Source organism: Salvelinus fontinalis, chromosome 33 (assembly GCF_029448725.1).
Source record: "Salvelinus fontinalis isolate EN_2023a chromosome 33, ASM2944872v1, whole genome shotgun sequence".
NCBI classification, from domain to species: Eukaryota; Metazoa; Chordata; class Actinopteri; order Salmoniformes; family Salmonidae; genus Salvelinus; species Salvelinus fontinalis.
In genome coordinates, this window is record NC_074697.1 from 39,570,851 (window position 1) to 39,587,207 (window position 16,357).

General features: G+C 43.1%; 1 protein-coding gene across 5 annotated transcripts; it reads left to right on the top strand.

The window, feature by feature from the left end:
• Nucleotides 1-25: 25 nt before the first annotated feature.
• Nucleotides 26-15,436, top strand: LOC129832234 (thymus-specific serine protease-like). 5 transcript variants are annotated; one of them, XM_055896149.1, is made up of 18 exons: nucleotides 26-1,047; nucleotides 1,213-1,298; nucleotides 1,445-1,563; nucleotides 1,669-1,717; nucleotides 1,879-1,943; nucleotides 3,054-3,124; nucleotides 3,789-3,860; nucleotides 3,939-4,077; nucleotides 7,672-7,771; nucleotides 7,992-8,121; nucleotides 8,397-8,520; nucleotides 8,625-8,702; nucleotides 8,853-8,900; nucleotides 9,067-9,351; nucleotides 9,710-9,851; nucleotides 10,979-11,158; nucleotides 11,720-11,874; nucleotides 12,163-15,436. In XM_055896149.1, exons 1-18 carry the CDS (start codon nucleotides 1,028-1,030, stop codon nucleotides 12,220-12,222), a joined length of 1,923 nt encoding a protein of 640 aa, XP_055752124.1. In that variant the 5' UTR covers nucleotides 26-1,027; the 3' UTR covers nucleotides 12,223-15,436. The 5 variants fall into 5 exon arrangements, with proteins under 5 accessions (XP_055752124.1, XP_055752123.1, XP_055752125.1 ...); XM_055896148.1 differs by having other exon boundaries at nucleotides 26-1,298; XM_055896150.1 differs by lacking the exons at nucleotides 26-1,047; nucleotides 1,213-1,298 and having other exon boundaries at nucleotides 1,497-1,717; nucleotides 1,824-1,943.
• The last annotated feature ends 921 nt before the right edge of the window (nucleotides 15,437-16,357 follow it).

The following is a 16,357-nucleotide window of genomic DNA, read 5'->3' on the forward strand; positions in this document are numbered from 1 at the left end:
TCCTGTATTTGTTCTGTTAAATTATTTCGCTCATAATTGAATAGAACCGCGAATCTATCCTGCCCCATTGAACGCTTTTTAGCCTTCCTCCATCCCGTAACTCAAATGTTACGCCAGCTAGATTAATGGAACCGATATTAAGATTGTTGCATTTACAGGATGAGTTCTTTGTTCACAGTAATAATGCACACTATTGTCTGCTTTTCTGTATATTTTTGCATTAGTCTAGCTTTTAAAAACAATACTTTTTTTTTCTTGGCCAGTTAGCTGCCGTACTACAACTGTCAAATCACGTTAGACCGACTGCGCCTTTCATTTGTTTCCTTACTCGAGTTGATTTAGTCAAATGGCAATACCATTAATTATCTGATCAGCGCTCATGAAAAGTAAGTGTACAGGATTGAGTGTTTAATTAAGACGCATGGGTTTTTGTCGGCTCTAAAACGTTGCTAACTTCAGCTAAATATGTTTTGTGCACAGGTCGCATCCATTCAATTAGCAAGGCTAGGCACCTGACATTAGGAAAAGTCATTGGCAACATAATTTATGGAAACCGGGACCTGATTCGCTAGCTAGCTACTGTAGTTAGCTAATTTGGCTATAGATTATTACTTGATGTCAACACTGTTGGCTAAATTGCTAGCTAATACTAAACTCCAGCTAATGTAAACTGTTTGGTTAGCGTCTTGGCTAAGTAGGTGGAAGTTGAATACTATGCAACACTATTCTGGATAGCAAGGTGGTTAAGCAGGTCTTAGATCATAACAGTGCAAATAACTATTACTGGGACTATGTTGCTCTAATTCAATTAATTTTTCTTTGTATTTAATTTTCTATCAACCCTGTTCCCTACCTCTCATTTGGGTGCTGATCATCAGACAGGAGTCTGTGGCTACCTGTTCTCAGTGCTGTAAGGGCCTTTTCTTCTCCTGGAGGCCCCACTCCTCCTTTTACCGCCCTGTCTGTCAGTCAACCTACCACAGCTGTCACTCACGTAGAGCTGCACCGACCAGAGAAACGCAATGACATGAATAAAGCCTTCTGGAGGTAACACCTGGCCCAAACATCACTACTTGAACACAGTTGAATCCTTCCTGTTTTTCTAGTTGTACTTGTGTGTAGTCCAGCACTACAGCACGGTGGTCATGAATTTATTTGAATCATATGTCTTATGTGTTTTCTCTTCCACCGTACACCCCCATTTTCTCTCAGAGAAATGGTGGAGTGCTTTACACAGATAGCTGGGGACCCGGATTGCCGGGTAGTTGTCTCAGGTTCTGGAAAAGTTTTCACAGCTGGTAAGATGTTTCCCAAAGGCTTACAATTGTCTCATGTTGAACTGGGTGATGCTTATCAATAGGATGTACCAGCAATATACCAAACATAACAGTATACCAGTATATATATATTTTTTTTTGATATTTCGGATTATGACTGTGTGTAGGCGTTGACTTCATGGACACGGCCAGTGAAGTCTTACAGCCTGAGGGGGACGACATGGCCAGGACTTCCTGGAACATGCGACGCATCATCGCCAAGTACCAGGAAACCGTCATTGAAATGGTCAATATGAACTTGTGAAATACTTACTCCTGCACGTTATGTTAGGGATTGATAGCGGACAAGTAGGCAAATGCATTCTCTCTCTTTTCCACCATCCCATTGTAGTGTCCAAAGCCTGTGGTTGTGGCAGTGCAGGGCGCTTGTGTTGGAGGAGGTGAGCTTTGGTGTTGTATTATTGATTTGCTTGTGACAGTGAAGTCTTGCAAAAGCCTTCATATATTATTAATTCTTTCCAAATGTGATTCTCTTCTCCCGTGAAGGTGTTCTGCAATAAAACTGTAAAGGCTTGTCATGTGATAACGTGTGTTCCGTTAGGAGTGGATCTGATCACAGCCTGTGATATCCGTCTCTGCACTCAGGATGCCTGGTTTCAGGTGAAGGTAAGTGGGCTTAAATATCCCCAATGATCAACTCCATGAGGACCAAGGTCCAGGGGACATCTAAAGGCCTTTGCAGACTATATGTCGGATTCAGCCTTTTACGATTATCACGTCAGACTGCGATGTAACCAAATTAAAGTCTTTATATCAACCTGGCCAGATTGAACAATTTGCTTCAGTTCTGTCTTCATTCTGCGATTGGCTTGCGAGGCTATGTCAGCCGACAAACTCCAGCTGTGTATTTAATCTGCACATGTGCCTACAGCAAGCCTAACTATGCTTATGTGCGGAAAAGTAGGAGTCTTAGAAATAGTTTTCACATGCAGACTTTATATGTCCGAACTCTGAATCAAATACGCTTCCCCAAAATAAGACTGTCACTGGTAGAATGCATTTATCAAAATCTCATCAGGTAGTCTGATTTCAAATGTCATGTAAACCAGATTATTAGGGAAATCGCTCTTCTTGCACAGCATGTAAAAGTTTAAATCAAACTATTATATTCATCTGACTATTCACTATCGTATTATTGGGTGCACACTCAGACAGTGTTCCTATTGGTCAGTCACCACGATCGACATCAGCCACACTACATGATAAAGGCAAAACAAATCTGACACTGCCAGAACTTTGTCGGACTTCACCAGTGGAGTCTACTGAGGGGAGGACGGCTCATAATGGCCGGAATGGGGTGAACGGAATACTATCAAACATGTTTTTGTGTGTTTGATACCATTCCATTCACTCCATTTCAGCCATTATTTTGAGCAGTCCTCCCCTCAGCAGCCTGCACTGGACCGCACGTAGTGGTACTTAAATCGGCAGACCTAGACCCTGTCACACCGAACGAGCCAAGATGTTCAACAATCGTTTACGACCTAAGAATTTGCCCACGACCTGGGCAGTTTGTCTGGGATTGCAAAATCGTTGCATAAAAGGGCTAAAATCGTGCCGTCTACAATGGCCCAAACTGGTAGCTGTTTTCATATGTGTTTTCTGTAGCAACCACCAGGGGGACTCATAGTAAAGGATAGGCAGAATGATGAGAAAAATGTACTTGTGCATTCTGCATTGTATCTCTGAGTGATGTAAAAGGTCTGCCTCTTACAGGAAGTGGATATAGGCCTAGCAGCTGACGTTGGCACTCTGCAGCGCCTACCTAAAGTCATTGGGAGCCGCAGGTAAGAGCAAGCATTTGATATGCTTTCATTACAACACAATGCTGTGTGGTAGTCCCTTAGCGTGCATATGTAACAGTATAACTTTACGTTGTCCCCTCGCCCCGACACGGGCGCGAACCAGGGACCTTCTGCACACATCAACAACTGACACCCACGAAGCATCGTTACCCATCGCTCCACAAAGGCCGCGGCCCTTGCAGAGCAAGGGGCAACCCTACTTAAAGTCTCAGAGCAAGTGACGTAACTGATTGAAATGCTACTAGCGCGTACCCGCTAACTAGCTAGCCATTTCACATCCGTTACACTCACCCCCCTTTCAACCTCCTCCTTTTCCGCAGCAACCAGTGATCCGGGTCACGGCACCAATGTAACAGTATAACTTTACGTCGTCCCCTCACCCCGACACGGGCGCGAACCAGGGACCTTCTGCACACATCAACAACTGACACCCACGAAGCATCGTTACCCATCGCTCCACAAAGGCCGCGGCCCTTGCAGAGCAAGGGGCAACCCTACTTAAAGTCTCAGAGCAAGTGACGTAACTGATTGAAATGCTACTAGCGCGTACCCGCTAACTAGCTAGCCATTTCACATCCGTTACACATACATACACCCAGGAACAATGAGTGCTGCCAAGTATTGTATAATATTCCTACTTCTCCAGCCTGGTGAATGAATTGGCTCTGACAGCGAGGAAGATGTATGCCGATGAGGCCAAGGAAAGTGGATTAGTCAGGTATGGATACAGTGTGCGTGTGTATTTGTTGCGTATGCGTGTTGATTTTGTGTATTCATACACTCTTTCCCTGTGTAGCCGTGTATTTCCGGACAAGGAGGCGTTGATGGCTGGAGCTCTGGAGATAGCAGGCTGCAGCCCTGTGGCTGTCCAGGGAACCAAGGTCAACCTGATCTACTCCAGAGACCACCGTGTGGCAGAGGGCCTGAACTACATGGTGAGGCTCGATACTACAAGGATGCTCACAACACCACACCACACCACACAATATGTGGCAACAACATAGGCTATCAAAAACACAAACCCAAGAAAGATACCCATGGGTCTCTTAAACAAGTGTAGTTTTCTGATAAGGTGGGTGGGTAACTGTATCCTACTAGGGGGCACATTTTATAAAGTAGATATCATTGGAAGTCCAAAATCTGACATGTAAAAAAAAAAAAAAAAAAAAAAAAAAAAAAGTTTGAATGAATTACTCACTGAGACAGAGGAACATGAGCATGCTGCAGACGGAGGATGTAATGAAGTCAGCTGCGGCCTCCATGGAGAAGAAGAGTCCTAAAACTATAACTTTATCCAAGCTCTGAAGCGGCAGGGTGAGGCCTGAGTTAAACTTTTCTTAGCCGATGGAAAGTCGGGGAGAAGGGTACTGGATGGAGGGTGGTGTAGAAAGTTGAATTAAACGGATTCCTTTATCTACTTACCCAGAGTCAAATGAACTAGTGTATACAATTGTTATGTCTCTGCGTCCAGTATAATGTAAGTTAAATGTAGTTTGGGGCGTTATCGCTAGATTTCCAGTCTTTGCGCTAAGCTAGTTAGCGTTGGCTCGCGTAGATACCTCGTAACTTCCTTCATAATGAGCGGAGAGACATGCAAATGGTATCCACGAAGTTCATCCGACTCTGGGTAGTTAGATAAAGGGCGCCATTGCCAAAATTCTCAACGATCAATTTAAACAAATATAAAAATGACCTCCTGCCTGCATATGTTTGTGTTGGTGCCTTTTTGTTTGTATAAATCACCCAGAGTTGTCTGTAAAGATGTGTTATTGCTGGCTCTGCATGCAGGATTCAGGTTTGGTACTCTACCAACCACCCTCACACTGTTGTAAATGTACATAAATGATTGCATCATAAAAATGAACTGAGCTAAAGTGCCCTGTTTCTACATGTTAAGTGTTTGTGCTGAGTTTTAGGCGTTGGGCATACAATTCAATACCTAAATATGAAACTTAAGAATCTTTCACCAAGCCAATGCTCATAGCGTCGCGTTCCAGTTTGGACCACTGCCACCGTTGGAGGAGATATGCCTATTGCCCAGACTCACTTCCCGCGTCTTCATTAAGCTCAATTGCCAACTTGTTGACTATAAATACGCACAGTGGGCATCAGGGGAGCCCTGGGGTGGACTAAAAACTTTGGTCGAGCCTTAAAACCAGAGATTCTCCATTGCATTGAGACGGCAAGGTGATCTGACCATAGTGTAGACCTATATCAGTCGGTCAGAGGTCGTAGTTGGAGGCCTGAAGATGCTTCTGTCTCCCAGCCGTTGTATCATCCTCCTTCTCCTTGTCAACTCCGTCTATTCTGGTACGTTAACGATCCATACTGACCTGAGCATTTTTTTTTTTAAGACTTAAATGATCAAATTCATGAGATGGCAGAGGGGTAGGTTGAGGAACCCTTGTTTCTAGGAAACCATACACAAAATTAATAATTTGAACAAATATTTAGGAAGAGGTCATTTCATTAACAAACCACATGGAACAAGTGGTAAGCAAGCTGTTTTTTTTTTATTTATTTTTACTGTTTTTCACCAAGTTAAATGAAATTGTGTTAGAGGTTTCATGATGCTTGTATTGAAACAAAAGTTGATAATTTTAAGATTGTTTTATACGTCAGTTGTGGTCTCTTTACGCTTCAGTATGAGGTCCTAAACCTAGCATGATAGTGCATCCTTGTATCTCTATGGGCTAATATAATATGCACTTTGGTCAAATATAATTTGAATGCATAGGCCTATAGTTATAAATATTGAGGTGAATCCATAAAATTGTCGTGTTCAGAGAAACGAAATTGGCTAATGTATAGGCTATAATTAGATAATTATGTGAAATTGGCTACTTAGAAATTGAGCCGCTTCTATATCTGGAAAAGTTGATTCTGTTCCTGGCTACATGGTTTATTATTAATTTAAGTATGTTTGAATTATAATAAAACATGTGAAAATAAAATTAACATGGGATTGGCTGTCGAATATGAATTATACCGATAAGAGTGTGACAGAGGGTTATACCTTATGAGCAAAAGCGATGTGCTGAAGCCATCGGAATTCATACAAAATTGTATCCAATCCTAAAAAGGTCTGTGACACGTTTGGATAGCAATTTTTGTAGAACGAAATGTTAAAGATAATTGTAGTAATTGTTATGGAGTGGAATATGTGCACATTCTGATTTTCAAGTCTCAGGAGGCTCTCGTGATTTGACCAACAACTACGCGCGTAATTTAGCTCCATATGCGTCTTTACGCGCAACTACAAAGATTGATCTAATCGTATTATCTCTATCTTTGCCCGTCCTTCTCTGTCCCTCGTCTTTTGCAGTGGTGTAACGTACTTAAGTTAAAATGCTTTAAAGTACTACTTTAAAGGGGGTATCTGTACTTTACTATTTATATTTTTGACAACTTTGCCTTTTACTTCACTACATTCCTAAAAAAAAATGTACTTTTTACTCCGTATATTTTCCCTGACAACCCAAAGTACTCCTTATATTTTGAATGCTTAGCAGAACAAGAAAAGTGTGAAATTCACGCGCTTATCAAGAGAACACGTGGTAATCAGTACTGCCTATGCTCTGACTGACTCACTAAACACAAATGCATCTTTTGAAAATAATGTCTCAATGTTGGAGTCTGCCCCTGGCAGTCCGTACATTTTAAAAACAAGAACATGGTGCCGTTCGATTTGCTTAATATAAGAAATTTGAAATTATTTATACTTTTACTTTTGATATTTAAGTATATTTTACCAATTAAATGTACTTTTGATACTTAAGTATATTTAAAACCAAATACTTAACTTTTACTCAAGTAGTATTTTACTGGGTGACTTTTACTTGAGTAACTTTCTATTAAGGTATCTAAACTTGACTCAAGTATGACAATTGGGTACTTTTTCCACCACTGGTCTTTTGCTATGTCATATCACATTTATATTTCATAGGACGAGTTCTGAGGAAGATTAAGGAGCGCGTGCGTAAAATTCAGTATGAAAAAGCGAAGAAGAATGTGCTGATGAGCGCAGTCAACGGGCATAAACCCATATGCGAAGTGAGAGACGGGAAAATTCATCAACCCCTGGACCACTTCGACAGTCAAAACGATGAAACCTTTCCTCAGGTGACCCACCACCGAAACATGCACCTACAGTGAGGCCCAGAAGTATTTGGACAGTGACACATTTTTTGTTGTTTTGGCTCTGTTCTCCAGCACTTTGGATTTTAAATGATACAAAGACTGAGGTCAACGTGCAGACAGTCAGCTTTAATTTGAGGGTATTTTCATCCATAGGGTGACAGCACTTTTTGTACATAGCCCCCACCCCCCCCATTTTAGGGAATCAAAAGTATTAGGACAAATTCACTTATGTGTGTATTAGAGTATTCAAAAGTTTAGTATTTGGTTTCATTCCTAGCATGCAATGACTACAGCTTGTGATTACAAACTTGTTGAAAGCATTTGCAGTTTGTTTTGTTCTCTTATTCTCTCACTTCCTCTCCCTTTCTCTCACCCTCTCTCTCTCTCAGAGGTTTTTAGTGAATGAAGCCTATTGGGAGCGTCCTCATGGCCCAGTGTTCCTGTTCATCGGAGGGGAGGGCCCCATCTCTGAGTTCGATGTGCTGGCAGGTAAACACTAAGCTTCCCCGTCACATTCTTAAGTAATATGAAAAGAAAATGGAAATGCATTGACACGATATGTTAGACTTACATAGGTGTTATGAATATGATACTTGTATTTAGTTACAAGTCAGTACCTGTTCTTTGGTTTTTGTCTTGTTGATACCTCTACCAACTCTTAACCTCCCCCTATTTCTCCTCTTTGCTCCTGCTTTGTGTGTATCTGTAGGCCACCATGTGGACATGGCTGAGGAGCACGGGGCCCTGCTTGTGGCCCTGGAGCATCGTTTCTACGGCGAGAGCATCAACAAAGACGGCCTGGAGACTGAGAATCTGGGAGACCTGTCCAGCCAGCAGGCGTGAGTACTGGTGGGAGGAGGGAGTCAATGTGTTGACGTTGAATCAATGTGGAAAACTGATTGGATTTGCAAAAAGTCATCAATGTGAGGGAATTTATCATTTTTTTCACCCACCTTTGAACCTAAACTCAATGACATTTTTTGGGATTTCATGTTGAATTCACATTAGTAACTAACTTGACAACTCAACCAAATGTAAATGCTGAGCGCATTTGTGTGTGCTTGAATTGGGCAGAGATTCAATTTCATTTTCTCTGCCATCTCTTGGTTTCCAGTCTCGCTGACATCGCAGAATTCCATCAATACATCAGCGATCGCTTTGACCTCTCCGACAAAAATACCTGGATCAGCTTCGGAGGTTCCTATGCTGGGGCCTTGTCTGCCTGGCTCAGGGGAAAGGTCTTTATTTATACTTAGGACTGGACAGCAGTGTTACTGTATGCTGGTCTACTGTATTCCATGGTAATAATACTAAATAATGTTCTCTGTTCCTGCTCTTTCAGTTCCCCCACCTGGTCTATGGTGCTGTGGCCTCCTCCGCTCCTGTCAAAGCCAAACTGGACTTCTCCGCCTTCAACAAAGTAAAGATCTCATCATAAGTACTACTTGTAGTAGTAGTAGTAGACATACTAGTAACTGTTGCACTCTTTATAGTGTTAATAGCACGGTAGATGTGATGTTCAGCTGTACAGACAACGGTGGAAACAACTCGTGGTGTTGCTCTCTTCTAGGTGGTGGGTCTTAGTCTTACGGATGAGGACGTTGGAGGTTCAGATAAGGTTTGAGAACATTTACAGTAGATGTGGGCGCTTGAAATCATGTGTTGGAGTGTCTGACTGTATGAGTCTCCTACTGTGTGATTTGACTCTCTCTGTCTCCTTGTTACTGTCTCTCTCTCTCCGCTGTCCCCCCCCCCCCCCCCCCCTTTCTCGCTCTCTCCTTCAGTGTGTGGGGGACATCTCAGAGGCCTTTGCTGCCGTGGAGGCCGCCCTGTTTGCGGGGAACGCCACTGAGGTTGGGAAGGACTTTGGGTGCTGTGAGACCCCTGAGGATCTGGAGGACCAGATCGAGCTGATGCAGAGCCTGGCTGACATCGTCATGGGAACTGTGGCGTACAACGAGGAGGGGGGCATCCTGACTATTGAGGAACTCTGTGACATCATGACCAATGAGACAGAGACCTTCGATTCGGAGACTGAGGCCTACAACCGGCTGATCAAACTGGTGCAGGTATTAGGTGTATAATACATATTCAAACACACACACAAATGTATATACACACACACACACACACGGCCACACACACACACACACGGCCACACACACACACACACACACATTCAGTTGTACCTGACTAGGTATCCACCTTTCCCCCCCACACACACATGGCCCCACATACACACACACGCACACGCACACAGCCCCACAGACACACACAGCCCCACAGTGACAATTCTTTGATTAACCAGCAGAGGGCTGTATTGAGCTACAGTTGTGCATCCCCTTGCCTTGACTGATGCAGAACAGTCAGAACACTTACTGTGTTTGTGTGCATGCATATTTATGTGTGTGTGTGTGCGTTTATTAGATAGACCGTGCCACTGGCGAGGAGCCCTGTCTGGATGCGTCCCACAAGCAGACCATCAAGGACTTGAGTGACACCAATCTGGACTCTGCCTACAATGGAGAGAGACAGTGGTACTACCAGACCTGCACCGAGTTCGGCTTCTGTGAGTAACGCTCCACCACACAACACTGTCAGTCCTAGAGGAGAAATAGTGAGGTCCGAAATTATTCATGCCTTTTGATAAAGATGAACAATAATGGCCGTATAAAATAAATAATTCAAATACTGAGCTACATTTGCTCAGAAAAAGAGATTTTGTTTAGCAAGTAATGCATTTTTTTCTCTAAAAGGTAGGGGTCCAAATTATCCACACCCCTAAAAATTCTTATAAATAAAGTAGTCAAAAGTTTAGTATTTGGTCTCATATCCCTAGCACGCAGTGCCTACAGCAAGCTTGTGACTTTTCAAACTTGTTGGGTGTATTTTCAGTTGGTTCTGGTAGTGTTTCAGATTATTTTGACCCTATAGAAATGACTGGTAAATAATATATTGTGTCATTTTGGAGTCACGTTATTATAAATAAGCATAGATAATACGAATGTTTCTAAACACATCTACAGTAATATGGATGCTACCATGATTAGGTATAATTCTGAATGAATTGTGAATAATGATGATTGAGAAAGATACAGAGGGTCAAAGATCATACCCCCAAGACATGCTAACCTCCCCTGTTATTGGGAGCATCCACATTACTGTAGAAGCATTTCGCTACACTCGCATTAACATCTGCTAACCATGTGTATGTGACCAATCAAATATGATTTGATATGGGACCAAATACTTTTAGTGTAAAATAAAATAATATAATTTCCCAATTTTTTTGGAGCATACAATATAGCTCAGTATTTGAATAATTCATTGCTCATCTTTATTAAGGATGTCAATCATTTTGAACCCCGCTACATTTACCAAGCTCAAGTCCCCTAGTATAACCAAGGTAGTTGCTTCAGTCAGGGAGTTGAGTGCTCACAGCACTGGAGGGTGAAAAAAAACAGGTCCAGAGTTAATTTCCCCCTAAGCAGCACATTCATAAGCTCAATGCATTAACACTAGCTGTACAAAGCGCCCACTCTTTGGTACAATATCACTCATTATATGATCAGTATTACTATATGCCCATAGCTACTCAGCTGTATCTTACATTACAGAAATAGAACTACACATCATAATTCAATAGGAATTCATTGTATTTCTATGGCTTACATCATCATTGTTTTGTTGTAACAGTCCAGACGTGTGAGGACGCCAGCTGTCCCTTCTCCCGCATGCTGACCCTACAGGCTCAGACTGACCTGTGTCCTGAGGTGTTCAACATCCCCCAGCACAGTCTGCCCGGACACATCGCCTTCACCAACAAGTACTATGGAGGAGACCACCCCGACACTGACAGGGTGCTCTATGTCAACGGTGAGCAGAGACTTCACAGATAGATACAGTAGATATGGGATACCTGGTCAGCTGCACAACTGAATGAATTCAGCTGAAATGTGTCTTCAGCTTTTAAACCCAACCCCTCTGAATCAGAGAGGTGCAGGGGGCTGCCTTCATCGACGTCATCGGTGCCCGGGGAGCAGTTGTTGTTCAAGGGCAGAACAGAAGATTTTTCCACCTTGCCGGATCTGGGATTTGAACCAGCGACCTTTTGGTTACTTGCCCAACCACTAGATAGATAGATAGAGGTTTAAACCATTACCTCTCATTACATCATAGTGTAATTTAAACCCACTGGCAGTGAATCAATGTGCTGTGTCTATGTGAGTGATTGTGTGACAGCAGACAGGGTTAGTGGGAGGAGCTATAGGAGGACGGGCTCAATGTAATGGCTTGTATGGCATCAATGGAACGGTATCAAAAACATAAAGCGTATGGAAACCACAATGAGCCCACCCTCCTATAGCTCCTCCCACCAGCCTCCTCTGTGTGACAGTCAGTATATGACCTGTCCCTCTGGTCTGTGACCTCTGTCAGGTGACATTGACCCCTGGCACGAGCTCAGCGTCCTGGAAGAGGACTTGGACAAGGAGGACGAAGACATGACCATCCTCATCGAGGGCACCGCCCACTGTGCCGACATGAACCCCGATGGCGTCACAGACCGCCCCGCCCTGAAGCAGGCCCGCAAGGTACCGCACACGGCAGGCTAGACAACACTAAATTGATATAACTGAGAGAGACACTGACTGTGAGCTTTAGCGGCACATGAAGAAAATGTATGCTTCAGAACTGTACAGTATGTCTCAATTGAGCACTTTGGGCCAGTTTCCCAAAAACAAAAAAGCATGGTCAATGGTCAATAGCTTTTGAGTCGAGGACTAATCTTAATCTGTGTGGAGGAAACTGCCCCATAGTCTATATTATTTTAAAACTTCTCTTCCCCTCATCCTGATTTGTCTTTTCTCTCTGGTTGTCAGGCCATTGAGAGGAAGGTTGCCAAGTGGCTGAAGGAAGCTGCCAGGAAGCTTATGGACTGATGCACCCAACGACAGGTCATCTGATCATCTGACTGTCATGACCATCACTCAGCCAATCAAACTGATCTGACCTGGTTGTACTGCGGTGACCCCTCTTCCTGTAGCTCCGTGCTCATATTGCACATTTCCGTACCATTACTATAACCACAACTATGGCCCCTACAGCAAATCACTTTATGTGTGTGCATGTGCTTGTTTGTGTGTGTCAAACTTTGGGCAGTGAATCACATGGTGCTGTTTCCTGAGCCCATCTCCTCATGTTTATTCCGATGATGATCACATGACCATTGGGTCAGGTCCTCTAAGGTGGCGTTCTTCTGGTGGTTTTTCTAACGTTTTTAGTGTTTTTCTTAAGTTTTTATAGTGTGCTTGAATTTACTCCAGTATATACGTTTCAGGGCAGGTGGGGCACGTGTTTTGAGCCCCACGTGTTTTGAGCCCCACGTGTTTTGAGCCCCACGTGTTTTGAGCCCCACGTGTTTTGAGCCCCACGTGTTTTGAGCCCCACGTGTTTTGAGCCCCACGTGTTTTGAGCCCCACGTGTTTTGAGCCCCACGTGTTTTGAGCCCCACGTGTTTTGAGCCCCACGTGTTTTGAGCCCCACATTTTTAGCAAAAAAAATATTTAGCAAATTTGTATTTGTATTTTTTTGGACTTGCCTGTTTTGCATGTTATTTTGGCATTAATACGTGTTATATATCAGTTTGCTAACAATATAAAAAAATATATAAATGATTGAGTTAATAAAGCAGCACACAAACATGGTCACTTTTTTGTTTTCTTGAGTAAGGCAGCTCCAAAATGCAGGTGTTTCAGCCCAGCTCAGTGCTTTCTGTGGTGGTGTGGCAAGCCAGAAGAAAATACGGAGCGTTGCGCTGTAATTGACTCAGTGTTCTGTCACTCCTGAGGACACTGCGTCACTGCCAAGTCTAAGGGTAGACCTGACATCATCATGATTTAACCTTTTTTTCCTGAGTTCCCAGGTGTCTTGAAAGCACCATAAATCCAGATAATGCCAGACTGATGACAAAACTTTGATGACAAAATTTGCCCGCAAAGGATCGCAGCGCCACCTTTCTGTTCAAGTGAGCACAGCACAACAAGATGAGTTCAAACATGTCTTGTATGCTGCTGCATAAATAATGTAGTATACCAGGGAGATATGTATACTGTAGCTAAGAAAGTAATACTAAGTGTATGTTGTGTAGTAAGCTGTTAGTAGCCCATGTGCCTCACCCTAATCATTTGGTCTATTTTCACCTCTTAATTTGACATACTGTTCTGACATGGTGGTGCACATGTAGCCTATAACCTGTTTTTGAGAAATGTAATCATCGAATATTGTAAGCGCTTCCATGTCTGCTTATATGCCCCCTTTATTTATCCTATGGTTCTGACTTGGTGTACAAGGAGAACACTGTGTACAAGGAGAACACATGTTCTGAATTCCGTCGCTGTACATTTCAAAAGTGCAGATTAAATAGTTATATTTTTAAATGTAAATGGTTTAAATTGAACCTTTATTTAACTAGGCAAGTCAGTTAAGAACAAATGACGGCCTATCCCTGCCAAACCTGGATCTCATCGCCCTCCAGCGACTCCTGTGGCGGGCCGGGCGCAGTGCGTGCTAACCAAGGGGACCAGGTGCACGGTGTTCCCTCCGACACATTGGTGTGGCTCGCTTCCGGGTTGGAGGCGCGCTGTGTTAAGAAGCAGTGCGGCTTGGTTGGGTTGTGCTTTGGAGGACGCATGGCTTTCGACCTTCGTCTCTCCCGAGCCCGTACGGGAGTTGTAGCAATGAGACAAGATAGTAATTACTAGTAATTGGATACCACGAAAATTGGGGAGAAAAGGGGGTAAAATTAAAATATATATATATATATATACATAAAAAAATATAGATATACACTGCTCAAAAAAATAAAGGGAACACTTAAACAACACAATGTAACTCCAAGTCAATCACACTTCTGTGAAATCAAACTGTCCACTTAGGAAGCAACACTGATTGACAATAAATTTCACATGCTGTTGTCCAAATGGAATAGACAAAAGGTGGAAATTATAGGCAATTAGATGCTGAGCAGTTGCCATACCAGGTGTTGATGCAATCGGTCAGGATGCTCTCGATAGTGCAGCTGTATAACTTTTTGAGGATCTTGGGGGGGGGGGGGAAGGTGTTGTCGTGCCCTCTTCACAACTGTCTGGGTGTGTTTGGACCATGATAGTTCGTTGATGTGGACGCCAAGGAATTTGAAACTCTTGACCTGCTCCACTTCAGCTCGTCGATGTTAATGGGGGCGTGTTCGGCCCTCCTTTTCCTGTAGTCCACGATCAACTCCTTTGTCTTGCTCACATTTAGGGAGAGGTTGTTGTCCTGGCACCGCACTGCCAGGTCTCTGACCTCCTCCCTATAGGCTGTCTCATCGTTGTCGGTGATCAGGCCTACCACTGTTGTGTCGTCAGCAAACTTAATGATGGTGTTGGAGTCGTACTTGGCCACGCAGTCGTGGGTGACCGTGTTGAGGATCAGCGTGGTAGATGTGTTCTTGCCTACCCTTACCACCTAGGAGTTAATTTTGTTTAATACTGTGAGCTTGAAAATGATCATCAGTAAATGTTTGCTGATAATCTGGTGTCTGTTTTCTGTGGATTGTGGGATTTTGTCTTTGACTAAAATTCATTTCAAATCAAGTTTATTTTATATAGCCCTTCGTACATTAGCTAATATCTTGAAGTGCTGTACAGAAACCCAGCCTAAAACCCCAAACAGCAAGCAATGCAGGTGTAGAAGCACGTTGGCTAGGAAAAACTCCCTAGAAAGGCCAAAACCTAGGAAGAAACCTAGAGAGGAACCAGGCTATGAGGGGTGGCCAGTCCTCTTCTGGCTGTGCCGGGTGGAGATTATAACAGAACATGGCCGAGATGTTCAAATGTTCATAAATGACCAGCATGGTCAAATAATAAAAAAATTGAAATTCATTTCAACCCAAAAACAGTTGTTAGCATTTTGTTCGTTAGTTCAGTTACTCCAATCCCAGAAAAATGTGCATGTCAGCAGTCGAGTTGTCGAGATGGAGCACTTTCAGTACAGAGCAAAAACTGTGGTGATTATAAATTATATTCAAATGGCTAAACACTCAGTTTTTGAGTAAAATATCCCTTTTTTAATTGTTTTAATCTTTACTCTCAGCAGGGGGCGCTAATGCTATACACATATACCCAGTCAATGGCAAATATCCAGCAAATAAAAACACTATTGTGTTTGAGTTTGTTTACATGCATGTTTGTGTGGTCTTCATGAATACATTGACATAAACAATATATGTGTCTGTATATGTTGAGATATTTAGCACCATGTGTGTCTTTGTGTGTGATTAATTATTTTGCACTGTGAGTGTGTGGGTATCTGATCTGTAAGTGTGTGGATTCTGTCATGTGTGCATCCAAAAGAGTGTGTGTATGTATGTATGTGTCATTTTTTGTCTGCATCATTGAGGTGTGTGTGTGTGTGTGTGTGTGTGTGTGTTACGAGAGAGGTGAGCAAGAGCCAGTTGTCCCAAGGCCATCTGTTTCCATGTGGGGTGGAGGGGTGGTGATGGTCCTGCTGCTCAGGCCTGCCCCTCGCTGATTGATGATCTCCACCCCCCCGGATTCGACCAGGTCACGACCTCCCACCACTGACCACCCTACAGCGAGAGCTCAAACACACACGCACCCATGCACACAACTCCTATATTTGTTTATACACTACAGTTTATTTTCTAGTTTACGGGGACACACACACATAATAACACACACACACACTCTCAAATGTACTATACTTCCATGCACAAAGTACCCACCCACATGGACCCTCTCAATGTGAACACATACAGTGTGGCTTTGATTCACTCACACACATGCACACCATTTCCGTTGTGCTTGTCTCTCTGGTGGATGTTTGAATTATAGTTGTGTGGAATGATAAGGTCTTAACTACTTCACGGGTTGGAACTGGAGTGAGTACACACAGTGAGTACACACAAGGACTATTTGGCATGCATATATTCTTATTTGAATGAAAGGCACACATGTTCTCCAACACTGGACCAGAGAGAGCGATGATCACGTATTTCCCACAGATCAGAGACCC